Source organism: Protomyctophum parallelum, assembly GCF_964188405.1.
Source record: "Protomyctophum parallelum genome assembly, chromosome: 22".
Classification (NCBI taxonomy): Eukaryota; Metazoa; Chordata; class Actinopteri; order Myctophiformes; family Myctophidae; genus Protomyctophum; species Protomyctophum parallelum.
In genome coordinates, this window is record NC_139714.1 from 27,680,014 (window position 1) to 27,695,204 (window position 15,191).

The 15,191-nt window shown below is 45.5% G+C and overlaps 1 protein-coding gene across 2 annotated transcripts in view; it reads left to right on the forward strand.

Annotated features, from left to right (window-relative positions):
* Window positions 1–15,191, forward strand: part of LOC310853282 (chloride anion exchanger-like) — a 54,447-nt gene that overhangs the window by 16,413 nt on the left and 22,843 nt on the right. For both annotated transcript variants that reach the window (XM_083757556.1, XM_083757557.1), the window contains exons 5-9: window positions 5,963–6,190; window positions 7,493–7,632; window positions 10,811–10,921; window positions 11,492–11,655; window positions 15,004–15,168. In XM_083757556.1, the coding sequence (XP_083613682.1) occupies window positions 6,060–6,190; window positions 7,493–7,632; window positions 10,811–10,921; window positions 11,492–11,655; window positions 15,004–15,168 (711 nt within the window). In that variant the 5' untranslated portion in view covers window positions 5,963–6,059. The remainder of the gene's footprint in view (window positions 1–5,962; window positions 6,191–7,492; window positions 7,633–10,810; window positions 10,922–11,491; window positions 11,656–15,003; window positions 15,169–15,191) is intronic.

Genomic DNA, 15,191 nt, shown 5'->3' on the forward strand with positions numbered 1-15,191 from the left:
GTTGTATTTAGCTGCCAGGGGCAGGTGGGCAACCCTTAGTGTTTTATTTACCTGCCAGGGCAGGTGAATTTGTCCTTGGTTTAATTGACAGCCGAAGGTGTCACAGCTTTTTATCAGATGTGTTAATGATTATGCGATCAATCATTCCTATAAAGGTCTTGTTATTGAACAAACGCTGATCAAAACCATGAGGTTGTTTATCTATTAGGCCATGTTGATGATTAGGTGTTTTGATAAAGTGTTATCGCAAGTTAAATGACCGTATAGTTACATTCAGAAACTTCTTGGAAAACACATAGACAATGCACACACACACGCACGCACACACACACGCACGCACACACACACACACACACACACACACACACACACACACACACACACACTGGATGCTTAATCCAAGATAAACAACATGGTGAGATATTACATTGACTTGAGTCTGAACTGACACCTCCATAAGGTCATTCACACACTTCCTGAACTGTTTATATTAGTCCAGGAAGTGCCCCGTACACGCACGTATGCACAGACACAAGCACGCACGCGCACACACACACACACACACACATGCAGTGCACATATTTTGTTTAATTTATTCTTCTTTTTTTGAGTGGTGCAACCACTCCTACAACCAGCAATGTCCGTGTACACCTACCTATGTGGCAGTGGCAGTGGTCATGAGCATGAGTATATGACTTATAAGTACCAGTAGGGGGCGCCAGAAACACAGAGAGAGAGAGAGAGAGAGACAGGGGGGAGTTTCTCCCCGGTAGGACGTACGGTAGCGCAAAGTAACACGTTATTCCATCCATGCAGTTCCTTTCCCCTCCATCAGGCACCCAGGCTGGCCAGGGGGAGGCAGTATAGAGACCAGTTCCTTTCCCCTCCATCAGGCGCCCCGGCTGGCCAGGAGGAGGCAGTATAGAGACCAGTACCTTTCCCCTCCATCAGGTGCCCAGGCTGGCCAGGGGGAGGCAGTATAGAGACCAGTTCCTTTCCCTTCCATCAGGTGCCCCGGCTGGCCAGGGGGAGGCAGTATAGAGACCAGTTCCTTTCCCCTCCATCAGGCGCCCCGGCTGGCCAGGGGGAGGCAGTATAGAGACCAGTTCCTTTCCCCTCCATCAGGCGCCCCGGCTGGCCAGGGGGAGGCAGTATAGAGACCAGTTCCTTTCCCCTCCATCAGGCGCCCCGGCTGGCCAGGGGGAGGCAGTGTAGAGACCAGTTCCTTTCCCCTCCATCAGGCGCCCCGGCTGGCCAGGAGGAGGCAGTGTGACGCGTTGTGCGGCTTGTAGATCTGAGTGCAATATATACCCGAGCGCAGCCAAACATGAAATGTCTTTTTAGTTCTACTGGATCTCTCCTCCAGTAGTTTTAGTCTAGTTTTTATTTAAATATATTTAATCATAGTTTTAGACGTTATCACAGCTTGGTTTTTTATTTCATTTTTAATTTGGTTTTCGTCAGTGGAAAAAAAGGTATTTTTTTTTCAACCATTGGTTTTACTCAAGGAAATCGACAGCGTTTCTGGAAGCCTTAACTATTTTGGTCCTGAGTGTCCGTCAGACGCACGGCGCTCCGTTTCCCTCCAAGACCACTTGATTTCCACTTTAATTAAACAATGACCAGTGTCTCTCTGCTCACATCCTCCTCATCCTGGACACAAGTTCACGATGTCATCCCCACTTGCTGCCGGAATGGAAGAAGTACATTCATTTTATTTAACCCATTTTGGCCGCCCAAAACCCCTTTTGGTGTTAGCATTATGATATGCTTTATAGCTATTGAAAAATAGCAGATATACAAGCTCATAGCGCGCCACAGAGTGGCGCGCTATGAGCTTGTAGGTCTGCTATTTTTGAAAAATCGAAGAACAACTGACATAGAAACATAGCTTTTTCAGAAAACTGTCAGGATGTAGAAGACAAGTCAAAATGGGTTACTTACTTTGCACGTTACGTACCATTTTTACTTTACCGTACTTTACTTGAGTAATTCCATTTGTCTATTATTTATACTTCTACTCCACTACATCTCAAATACAGACTACACTGCAAATATTGTACTTTTTGTTGTTCTCTTTTGTCTGTTCTTTTTTTTGCACTCCTTGTCAAGTCTGCTTATAATAAGCGACTTATTTGGGCTTGTTTTTTCTGTAAAGTTTCTTGTAAATAATAGTAGCTGTCTTTATTTGGTCTTGTTTCTAAAGTGTAGTTGTTTATTTGGGCTTGTTTCTAAAGTGTAGTTGTTTAATTGGGCTTGTTTCTAAAGTGTAGTTGCTTATTTGGGCTTGTTTCTAAAGTGTAGTTGCTTATTTGGGCTTGTTTCTAAAGTGTAGTTGCTTATTTGGGCTTGTTTCTAAAGTGTAGTTGCTTATTTGGGCTTGTTTCTAAAGTGTAATTGCTTATTGGGGCTTGTTTCTAAAGTGTAGTTGCTTATTTGGGCTTGTTTCTAAAGTGTAATTGCTTATTTGGGCTTGTTTCTAAAGTGTAGTTGCTTATTTGGACTTGTTTCTAAAGTGTATTTGCTAAATCCTACTCCAACCCTGATAGGAACTTTTTTTGGCTACCAGTATATGAACAACTTAGTGTAAGACCCCCATTTAGACCTGATGACGAAATTTTAAAAAATGTCTTCTAAATCATGACAATATCTGAAAAGCCTCATGTTTCTTTATCAGTGGTGCTCAATATTTCATGTCAAGAACCCCAAACATTATCTGTAATTGGCCACCGACCTCTATCTGAAAATATGTTGTTCCAGGGACCCCCCCAGAAAAAAAACTCCTACCTACTGTAATGTACAGTAAGTATCCTCCCCATCCTGTAAATTCACAATATCATTCCGCATGCCGCTGCGAGGGGGCGGAAAGCCCTCGCCAAAAAAAAAGAAAAAGAAAAGTTTTCCCATCGGTGCCAGGATGGTTATCAGTTAAGAACAATGGTCAAGGATAAGGCCAGGCGCACACATATGTACGCATAGCCCTCTCTCTCTCTGCCTTCACCAAGAACTCCATCATATTGGCTGTTAATAATTACATGTCGTGATAAGGCCTCGTGGAGGAGCGAGATGGGATTTATGGATGGACGCATTCTCCACGCTCCCACTTCATCTCCGGAGGTTCTGCGGCGCGCACGTTGGATGAAGACTCTTTGAAAAAGAGGGGAACCTTTTTCGGTGTTTTGTTGTTTGTTGTTGTTTCTCCCCCTCCTGCACCCAGACACTGGATATGATACGCTGGATCTGAGAGAGAGAGAGAGAGTCACTTTACTTTGAGGTATTTGTGTGTGTGTGTGTGTGTGTGTGTGTGTGTGTGTGTGTGTGTGTGTGTGTGTGTGTGTGTGTGTGTGTGTGTGTGTCTGTGTCTGTGTGTGTGTCTGTGTGTGTGTGTGTGTGTGTGTGTGTGCGACACCGTCACAATGTGAGGTCAAATTGTAGTAATTGTAAGTGAAAGAGTTTTTGGAGGTGTAGTCGTAGCTACTTCTGTGGATCCAAAACTCAAATAAATCGACGTGGTGGCGGGTGGCGGTAACGGGTGATACCGCTGGGCCCTATGGGGCCGCTGAAGTTATGATTAAAAATAATTGACAGGCAGGCAAAGTGAGTGACAAATAAACCCTCTTCTATCTTGAATCCTTTTGCCAGCATCATTCTTGTGAGAGCGTAGTTTTCTGTTGGTTTGTATCATTTATGTTGTTCTGTAAAAGTGGTGGTATTAGGGTTTGTTTGTTTGTGTGTGCCGTGACGGAGCGGGCGGCAGAGTTTCTGCTATCTGTGTGCTGGTTGTGGTGGGCCGGTCTGGGCCAAATTCACGCAAAAATGACCGGGCCGAATTTTTGTCCCAGTCCAGCCCGGGTGACGGGTGCGGTCCTGTGTGCCTACATGGGCAACCGGCGCCGCCCCCCATTATGTTATACTTCAGCTGTTGAAAATAGCAGATCTACAAGCTCATAGTGCGGCACCGAGTGCTGCGCTACGAGCTTGTAGATCTGCTATTTTTGTGTCACAAAGCAAATATATATGCTTTCAGACAGAACGTTTTTAACTCAAATCTTTGCTTCTGGGGGGTCCCTGGAACAACATATTTTCAGATGGGGGTCGGCGGCCAAATACATAGGGGGTTTCAGAAAACTGTCAGGATTTACAGTATAGAAGCCATTTTTTTATAATCGGCCTCAGGTCTAAATGGGTTAAAATATGGTAATTACAAAGTTGGGCATTAATTTTTAAGAAAAAAGTTTAAATACAGACATAAGAGGTTTCTGCCTGACAGTATGTGGCAGTGCTGCTCAACCCACGGAGTGAGTGTGGAACTATAGTGGCCCTCTGGAGTGAGTGTGGAACTATAGTGGCCCTCTGGAGTGAGTGTGGAACTATAGTGGCCCTCTGGAGTGAGTGTGGAACTATAGTGGCCCTCTGGAGTGAGTGTGGAACTATAGTGGCCCTCTGTAGTAAGTGTGGAACTATAGTGGCCCTCTGTAGTAAGTGTGGAACTATAGTGGCCCTCTGGAGTGAGTGTGGAACTATAGTGGCCCTCTGTAGTAAGTGTGGAAATATAGTGGACCTCTGGAGTGAGTGTGGAACTATAGTGGCCCTCTGTAGTAAGTGTGGAACTATAGTGGCCCTCTGGAGTGAGTGTGGAACTATAGTGGCCCTCTGGAGTGAGTGTGGAAAGATAGTGGCCCTCTGGAGTGAGTGTGGAAATATAGTGGTCCTCTGGAGTGAGTGTGGAAATATAGTGGCCCTCTGGAGTGAGTGTGGAACTATAGTAGCAGTGTGGAAATATAGTGGCTCTCTGGAGTGAGTGTGGAAATATAGTGGCTCTCTGGAGTGAGTGTGGAAATATAGTGGCCCTCTGGAGTGAGTGTGGAAATATAGTGGTCCTCTGGAGTGAGTGTGGAAATATAGTGGTCCTCTGGAGTAAGTGTGTAAATATAGTGGCCCTCTGTAGTAAGTGTGGAAATATAGTGGCCCTCTGGAGTGAGTGTGGAAATATAGTGGCTCTCTGGAGTGAGTGTGGAAATATAGTGGCCCTCTGGAGTGAGTGTGGAAATATAGTGGTCCTCTGGAGTGAGTGTGGAAATATAGTGGTCCTCTGGAGTGAGTGTGGAAATATAGTGGCCCTCTGGAGTGAGTGTGGAACTATAGTGGCCCTCTATAGTGAGTGTGGAACTATAGTGGCCCTCTGGAGTGAGTGTGGAACTATAGTGGCCCTCTGGAGTGAGTGTGTAAATATAGTGGCTCTCTGGAGTGAGTGTGTAAATATAGTGGCCCTCTGTAGTAAGTGTGGAACTATAGTGGCCCTCTGGAGTGAGTGTGGAAATATAGTGGCCCTCTGTAGTAAGTGTGGAAATATATTGGCCCTCTGGAGTGAGTGTGGAACTATAGTGGCCCTCTGGAGTGAGTGTGGAACTATAGTGGCTCTCTGGAGTGAGTGTGGAACTATAGTAGCCATCTCTGCGTGCGTGCGTGCGTGCGTGCAGGGGTTGTCGCAATCGTTACATTTAGGTAACGATTTAGGTATAGGGAAGTTCCACTCAATGTCGTCAAATTCCATTTAACACAGCTCATACTGTGAACTGTTGAAGTCACAATGACATGGGTATGGTGCGTGCGTGCGTGCGTGCGTGCACACGTGCGTGTGTGCGTGCACACGTGCGTGTGTGCGTGCACACGTGCGTGTGTGTGTGCACACGTGCGTGCGTGCACACGTGCGTGTAGGGTTTGTCGCAATCGTTACATTTAGGTAACGATTTAGGTATAAAATCTTTTGGTTTTGTGTGTGTGTGTGCGTGTGTGCGTGCGTGGTCCAGAGCTGTGGTCATCTGGGCTGATGTGGTTAGCGGACGGCCAGACCAGGAAGCAGACCTGGGCCTTTTGTAGTGTGTTCTATTAATGGACTGTTCAAAGACGCCGCGTGCGCCATTAATTCTAACGTAATATTGGTCCTTATATCTCATGGCAGCACACACACAGAGAGAGAGAGAGAGAGAGAGAGAGAGACATAGGGCACCACATCGGTCGGTCAGCGCTCCAGGAAGGAGGTGGACGCCATCGTCACGATGCTACGACCCTCGGCCCGGCAGTACGTGGTGGCGCGGCCCGTCTACTCCGAAGAGGACTTCGCCGAAAAGCACGAGAAGATCTACCGCCAGCGCAAGACCCTGCTGGACCACCTCCGGCTGTTCTTCACGTAAGTTTGGAACTTTATTATATAATGAACTTTTTTAGATAGATAGATAGATAGATAGATAGATAGATAGATAGATAGATAGATAGATAGATAGACAGATAGATAGATAGATAGATAGACAGATAGATAGATAGATAGACAGACAGACAGACAGACAGACAGACAGACAGACAGACAGACAGACAGACAGACAGACAGACAGACAGACAGACAGACAGACAGACAGACAGACAGACAGACAGACAGACAGACAGATAGATAGATAGATTTTATTTCGGTCAATAAAAGTAAAAAAGGAGTACATACAGACGTACAGTACATACATTAATATCCACTAGTGGTACTAGTGGTACCGAAAAGGTGAAGGCAGAAGCCGAGGCTTATTGCGCCTACCCTTGTTTGAACATGATTCAGAATACACTAAGCAGAGTATAGTGTCAGACTTGGATTACATAAAAACTATAAAGTTCTGGCCATAGATTCTGAGAAAAATAAATCTAAGCCGGGCTTAGATTTGGTCTATATAGTAATAATAATAAGAAGAAGAAGAAGAAGAAGAAGAAAAGGATGAACTTTTTTCAAGTGTAAGTTGTAATTTCTCCCGTTTGGAGGGAGGGTCCGAGGGAGGAATGGTTTGGTACGTCAATTGTACAAAATGTTGGCATTTTGTTTGGTCTTCAATATTTCTGCTGTCTGGAAGAAACCGCCTAACTCCAAAATGTTATTTTTTTTCAGGAAATGAAAAAAAAACGTCCAACTCAAGTGGAGTTAGGAGGTTTTTGTCAAAGCGCTTTTTAATGCTTTTCATTGGTTCAATATATATTTTTGACCTATGTGTGATTTTTTCTTTTTTACTAACACAACAGGTGGAGTTAGCTGGTTTGGCAGATAGGTTGAGGAACCAATGGAGTTAGGAGGTTTCCTTCCGGGACCCAAACTAGTGAAAACAACGTTGCGTGAAGCGGCAGCTTGTAGATCTGCTACTTTCACCCACTTCTTAAACATTTATATTTTCTAATTTATGGAATTTCTCTTTGATTTCTTCATGAATTTAATTCATAAACCAATTTGTATGTATGGGACCCCCCAAAAATTGTCCATGACCAACAAATGACTACTGATGTAAACCATATATTTATTGATGTTTGTTCAACTTGTTTCCCCTCAGATGTAACTCCAAGGCCTCGTTCACATCTAAAAGACACCTGTCTTTTAGGTGTGAATGAGGCCCAAGCGAGCTAAAAGAAACAGTGACGTAAACCATATTATTTACTGATGTTTGTTCAACTTGTTTCCCCTCAGATGTAACTCCAAGCGGGTGAAAAGCGCCGCCCTCTCTCTCCTGCCCATCATCCAATGGGTGAAGATCTACCAGATCAAAGAGTGGTTGCTAAGCGACATCGTGTCTGGAATCAGTACGGGGCTGGTGGCCGTACTGCAAGGTACAGTACGCTGCGAACAAGCAATAATAATAATAATAAGGGCACTCAAGGTTGCCGTACAGGTTAAAAACAGTACAAGAACACAGTTAAAAGCAGAAAAGAAAACTATGGCACAGCTTGCAGCAGAAGACACAGAGGTCACACAGAGTCATAGGCCTGCCTAAACAGGTGGGTTTTGAGGTGAGTTTGAAATATGGTGATAGAGTCCATGTTTCTGATGTCAGGGGGGAGAGAGTTCCAGAGGTGAGGGGCAGAGCGGCTGAAGGCTCTTGAGCCCCATGGTGGAGAGACGGGCTGGGAGGACTTTCAGGGTGAGGGAGGAGGCAGACCTGAGAGACCGTACATTGTACATTGAACATTGTACAAGTGTGATGAGAAGGCATTTGTAGAATCAGCTTCAGATCTTAATGGGTTAGGGTTAGAAGCTGAACTAAACTGGAAATGGAAGAAGAAAATAAATAACACTGAACTAAAAAAACATTGCTATAGGATGCAACTGGGACGTATCCTCAGTGATGTATCCCAAGGTCCTCAACTGGGACGTATCCTCAGTGATGTATCCCAAGTTCCTCAACTGGGACGTATCCTCAGTGATTTATCCCAAGGTCCTCAACTGGGACGTATCCTCAGTGAAGTATCCCAAGGTCCTCAACTGGGACGTATCCTCAGTGAGGTATCCCAAGGTCCTCAACTGTACAACAAGTAGGCCGGGTGCAGCGCACGCTTGCGACCAGCAGCAATAACTTTGATCTGACTGATGTATTTATAATGTGGTTCAAGCCTTATGACCTGCTGTAAAACCTTTTGCTCTTCGGGGACACTAATAAACAACCTTGAACTGGGACGTATCCTCAGTGATGTATCCCAAGGTCCTCAACTGGGACGTATCCTCAGTGATGTATCCCAAGGTCCTCAACTGGGACGTATCCTCAGTGATGTATCCCAAGGTCCTCAACTGGGACGTATCCTCAGTGATGTATCCCAAGGTCCTCAACTGGGACGTATCCTCAGTGATGTATCCCAAGGTCCTCAACTGGGACGTATCCTCAGTGATGTATCCCAAGGTCCTCAACTGGGACGTATCCTCAGTGATGTATCCCAAGGTCCTCAACTGGGACGTATCCTCAGTGATGTATCCCAAGTTCCTCAACTGGGACGTATCCTCAGTGATTTATCCCAAGGTCCTCAACTGGGACGTATCCTCAGTGAAGTATCCCAAGGTCCTCAACTGGGACGTATCCTCAGTGAGGTATCCCAAGGTCCTCAACTGTACAACAAGTAGGCCGGGTGCAGCGCACGCTTGCGACCAGCAGCAATAACTTTGATCTGACTGATGTATTTATAATGTGGTTCAAGCCTTATGACCTGCTGTAAAACCTTTTGCTCTTCGGGGACACTAATAAACAACCTTGAACTGGGACGTATCCTCAGTGATGTATCCCAAGGTCCTCAACTGGGACGTATCCTCAGTGATGTATCCCAAGGTCCTCAACTGGGACGTATCCTCAGTGATGTATCCCAAGGTCCTCAACTGGGACGTATCCTCAGTGATGTATCCCAAGGTCCTCAACTGGGACGTATCCTCAGTGATGTATCCCAAGGTCCTCAACTGGGACGTATCCTCAGTGATGTATCCCAAGGTCCTCAACTGGGACGTATCCTCAGTGATGTATCCCAAGGTCCTCAACTGGGACGTATCCTCAGTGATGTATACCAAGGTCCTCAACTGGGACGTATCCTCAGTGATGTATCCCAAGGTCCTCGGGGGTTTTGGGTCTTCCAACCTCATACCCCTCACTCGGGTGACCCAGCCGGGCTGATCAAGTCCCGACGTACGTCCCAGTAGCTACCCTCGATCAGTCCTGCTGCTCCAGAACTACTCTGCCGGTACTGGGCATGCCATCCGGCGCGTGGAGGGACTAGTAGGCACTGTGGGTTGACTCCTGGCCGGGCACTTCCTACGTCTCACCAGGTCCTCTCCTGCTCTCACCAGGAGTACGACCAGGACCTGTGCGTTTGCACCAGATTCCAGCACTTCATTGGACTGAAGCCCCATGAAGTGAACGCAGTTTGCGTAACTCTGTCTATCTCTAAGGCTCTGTACAACACCTCCTGTGGGCATTATGTGGCTCCTCTTGCGTTGGACCGATGCCATGGAGTACATTTGGTTGTACTCTGGTGTTCAGTGACTAAATAACGCCATCCATCCTCCATTACCAGTAACATTACCCTGATCTCTCTGGGTCTGCAGTACACCTGCTCTGATCTTCACTAATTAACACACCACAGTGTATCTTAGCCCTTTCTGGGGTGGGAACCCCCTTTTGGTGTTTTAAGCATAACACTTGTTATACTTTTAGCTATTGAAAAATAGCAGATCTGCGAGTGCCGCACTATACAAGCTTGTACTTGTAGGTCTGCTATTTTTTTTTTATCGTGACAATGTGGCGCAAATCTTTGAATATATTATTCTTTCAGAGCGAACGTTTTTAACTCAAATCTTTGATTTGGGGGGGGGGGGGGGGGTCCCTGGAACAACATATTTTCAGATGGGGGGGGGGGTCCCTGGAACAACATATTTTCAGGTGGGGGGGGGGGGGGGGTCCCTGGAACAACATATTTTCAGATGGGGGGGGGGGGTCCCTGGAACAACATATTTTCAGCCAATTACTGTACATATGATTGTGGGGGTTCCTTGACATGAAATATTGAGAACCACTGATATAGAAACATGAGGTATTTCAGAAAATGGGTTAAGCAGTGGTGGAAAGGAACTAAGTACTGTACTGTACTTAAGTACAGTGTCGAGGCATTACATTTATACTTTTACTTTAGTATTTCCGATTTCCGTCTACCTATATAGGTTGGTTCTACTCCACTACATTCATTTGAAAACTTGAGTTACTTACTTACTTTTGAGTTACTTACTCAGGACTGGCGTACTGCCTGCTATAGCCTCTATATATTTAACTCTGTATTTACTTGTTTTCCTCAGGTCTGGCGTACTGCCTGCTAGCCTCTATATATTTAACTCTGTAATTACTTGTTTTCCTCAGGTCTGGCGTACTGCCTGCTAGCCTCTATATATTTAACTCTGTAATTACTTGTTTTCCTCAGGTCTGGCGTACTGCCTGCTAGCCTCTATATATTTAACTCTGTAATTACTTGTTTTCCTCAGGTCTGGCGTACTGCCTGCTGGCCTCCCTGCCGGTCCGTTATGGTCTTTTCTCCGCCTTCTTTCCGGTCGTTGTTTATTTCTTCCTCGGCACGTCCCGACACATCTCAGTGGGTAAGGGCCTGTGTGTGTGTGTGTGTGTGTGTGTGCGTGTGCGTGTGCGTGTGCGCGTGCGTGTGCGCGTGCGCGCGTGTGCGTGTGCGTGTGCGTGTGCGTGTGTGTGTGTGTGTGTGTGTGCGTGCGTGCGTGCGTGCGTGTGTGTGTGTGTGTGGGGTTTAGTGGGCCATCCAAAATATCTTAAAGCAGCTTAAAAAGTCTCTCTCTCTCCTCTCTGCTTCTCTCTCTCTCCCAATCTCTCTCTCTCTCTCTCTCTCTCTCTCTCTCTCTTCTTCTTCTCTCTCTCCCCATCTCTCTCTCTCGCTCTCCCTCTTTCTGCTATTATCTCTCTCTCTCCTCTCTGCTTCTCTCTCTCCCCATCTCTCTCTCTCTCTCTCTCTCTCTCTCTCTCTCTCTCTCTCTCTCTCTCTCTCTCTCTCTTCTTCTTCTCTCTCCCCATCTCTCTCTCTCGCCCTCTTTCTGCTATTATCTCTCTCTCCTCTCTGCTTCTCTCTCTCTCTCTCTCTCTCTCTCTCTCTCTCTCTCTCTCTCTCTCTCTCCCCCCCCCCTCCCCCCTCCCCCTCCCAGGTCCGTTCCCCGTCCTGTGCCTGATGATCGGGTCGGTGGTGACCCGGCTGGTCCCAGATCAGGGACCCCCTGCGGTCAACATCACGGGGTTCCAGGGCCTGACGCGGGACGAGCAGAGGGTGATAGTGGCCTCCTCGGTCACCTTCCTCACTGGGATCATGCAGGTGAAATAACCCATTCTGACCTGAGATCAGATTCTAAAAATGTCTTCAATACATCCTGACAGTTTTCATTCTGACCTGAGATCAGATTCTAAAAATGTCTTCAAAACATCCTGACAGTTTTCATTCTGACCTGAGATCAGATTCTAAAAATGTCTTCTACATCCTGACAGTTTTCATTCTGACCTGAGATCAGATTCTAAAAATGTCTTCTACATCCTGACAGTTTTCTGAAAAAGCTATGTTTCTATGTCAGTCGTTCTTCGATTTTTCAAAAATAGCAGACCTACAAGCGCGAGCCCGAGTGGCGCCCTATGAGCTTGTAGATCTGCTATTTTTCAATAGCTAAAGCATGACATGATGCTAACACCAAAATGGGTTCCCGCCCAAAATGGGATAACACACAGTACTCAAATCTTTGACTTGAGTAAAAAAAATCAATGCTGCAACAATATCAAATCAAAATGCACTTAAAGTGCTAAAAGTAAAAGTACCGGTCGGTAGTCATTGTGCAGAATGGCCCATTTCAAGTATTCAAATGTATATTTTGAAAATAGCTGATCTACAAGCTCACACTTCGTCGCATTGTGAGCTTGTAAATCTGCTATTTTCAAAATATGATTATACATTTGAAAAGTTGAAATGACCGAAATGTATGTGTGTGTGTATATATATAGGGCTGAAGTGGTTAATGTATGTTTTGTAAAAAATTATAAAAATCTGCAAAGTAACTAGTAACTAAAGTTTAGTAAAAGTACAATATTTGGATCTGAGATGTAGTGGAGTAGAAGTACAAGTACAGAAAATTGGAAATACTCAAGTAAAGTACAAATACCTCAGAATTGCGTAGGTAAATGTACTTATTTATTTTTACACCACTGGCTAAAATAACACAGCTTCCATAACGGTGACTCCGCTAAAATGCTGACAACGTGACTGTGAGTCAGTTCGTCATCGTATTCAAGCCAAGTCTCACCCGTGTGTCATTGTTTTGTCCTGAGTGTCACTTTGATAACATACAGGGGTTGATAACAGCTATAGTGTCACTTTGATAACATACAGGGGTTGATAACAGCTATAGTGTCACTTTGATAACATACAGGGGTTGATAACAGCTATAGTGTCACTTTGATAACGTTCAGGGGTTGATAACAGCTATAGTGTCACTTTGATAACGTTCAGGGGTTGATTACAGCTATAGTGTCACTTTGATAACGTTCAGGGGTTGATAACAGCTATAGTGTCACTTTGATAACGTTCAGGGGTTGATAACAGCTATAGTGTCACTTTGATAACGTTCAGGGGTTGATAACAGCTATAGTGTCACTTTGATAACGTTCAGGGGTTGATAACAGCTATAGTGTCACTTTGATAACGTTCAGGGGTTGATTACAGCTATAGTGTCACTTTGATAACGTTCAGGGGTTGATTACAGCTATAGTGCCACTTTGATAACGTTCAGGGGTTGATAACAGCTATAGTGCCACTTTGATAACGTTCAGGGGTTGATTACAGCTATAGTGCCACTTTGATAACGTTCAGGGGTTGATTACAGCTATAGTGTCACTTTGATAACGTTCAGGGGTTGATAACAGCTATAGTGCCACTTTGATAACGTTCAGGGGTTGATTACAGCTATAGTGTCACTTTGATAACGTTCAGGGGTTGATAACAGCTATAGTGTCACTTTGATAACGTTCAGGGGTTGATTACAGCTATAGTGTCACTTTGATAACGTTCAGGGGTTGATAACAGCTATAGTGCCACTTTGATAACGTTCAGGGGTTGATTACAGCTATAGTGCCACTTTGATAACGTTCAGGGGTTGATTACAGCTATAGTGTCACTTTGATAACGTTCAGGGGTTGATTACAGCTATAGTGTCACTTTGATAACGTTCAGGGGTTGATTACAGTCGGAGTCCCGCCCCCTTTCATGACGACGAGAGACCCGGAAAATAATTCCCCGTTCATTTTCCTCATAGACTTTTGCAAAAGTATTTATTTAAAGACGTTTACGCCGCGGACAAAGCCAACTGGAGTTGTGACAAATCATGACAATAAACACAATGTTTTGGGGCCGATTAAATAATTACAAAGAAGAAAAAAAGGTTTCAACGCTTTTTGTTTAGTTTTTCTTCTAACAAGTGTGTGTCTTAGCCGTGACACATCTAGGGGCCACAATCTGCACTCAAAGATTTTCCTAGAAGCTTTGTCATAGGGCGGCTGTGGCTCAGGAGGTAGAGCAGGTCGTCCAATGATCCCTGGGTCGGCGGTTCGAGTCCCGGCTCCTCCTCCTGTCCACATGTGGAAGTGTCCTTGGGCAAGACACTGAACCCTACATTGCCTCCAATGAGTCGGTCGGTGTGAGCTTGCCAATGTGAGAAGTGACTGTTTGCCGCTTCACCTCCCAATGTATGAATGAATGAACCATTGTAAAGTGCTATAAAAAAATTAATAAAACGCTATAAAAATGCAATTAATTGGTCGATTTGCGACCAATGACACAGCTTCTAGGAACATCTATGAATGCAGATTGTACATATTTTCAGATGGGGGTCGGCTCGGCGGCCCAATTACATATATTGTTGGGGGTCCTTCACAAGACATTTTTTGAGAACGACTGAAATAGAAACATAGGGTTTTTCAGAACACTGTCAGGATTTAGAAGGTATTTGTAGAATCGTCCTCAGGTCAAAATGGGTTAAAATAATATCTTCTTGTATCTCCCTGCCTGGCGTTGTGTGTCCTGCTGGGCATGGGGATCTATTAAATATGTTCTTGTATCTCCCTGCCTGGCGTTGTGTGTCCTGCTGGGCATGGGGATCTATTAAATATGTTCTTGTATCTCCCTGCCTGGCGTTGTGTGTCCTTCTGGGCATGGGGATCTATTAAATATGTTCTTGTATCTCCCTGCCTGGCGTTGTGTGTCCTGCTGGGCATGGGGATCTATTAAATATGTTCTTGTATCTCCCTGCCTGGCGTTGTGCGTCCAGCTGGGCATGGGGATCTATTAAATATGTTCTTGTATCTCCCTGCCTGGTGTTGTGTGTCCTGCTGGGCATGGGGATCTATTAAATATGTTCTTGTATCTCCCTGCCTGGCGTTGTGTGTCCTGCTGGGCATGGGGATCTATTAAATATGTTCTTGTATCTCCCTGCCTGGCGTTGTGCGTGTCCAGCTGGGCATGGGGATCTATTAAATATGTTCTTGTATCTCCCTGCCTGGCGTTGTGTGTCCTGCTGGGCATGGGGATCTATTAAATATGTTCTTGTATCTCCCTGCCTGGCGTTGTGCGTGTCCAGCTGGGCATGGGGATCTATTAAATATATTCTTGTATCTCCCTGTCCAGCTGGGCATGGGGATCTTCCAGGTGGGCTTCGTGGTCATGTACCTGTCGGACACCCTGATCTCTGGCTTCACCACCGCCGCCGCCGTCCACATCCTGGTGTCGCAGCTGAAGTTCGTCCTGGGCCTGACGGTCCCGGGCCTCAGCGGACCGCTCGCTATCATATATGTGAGTAAAGGAATCACACCCGT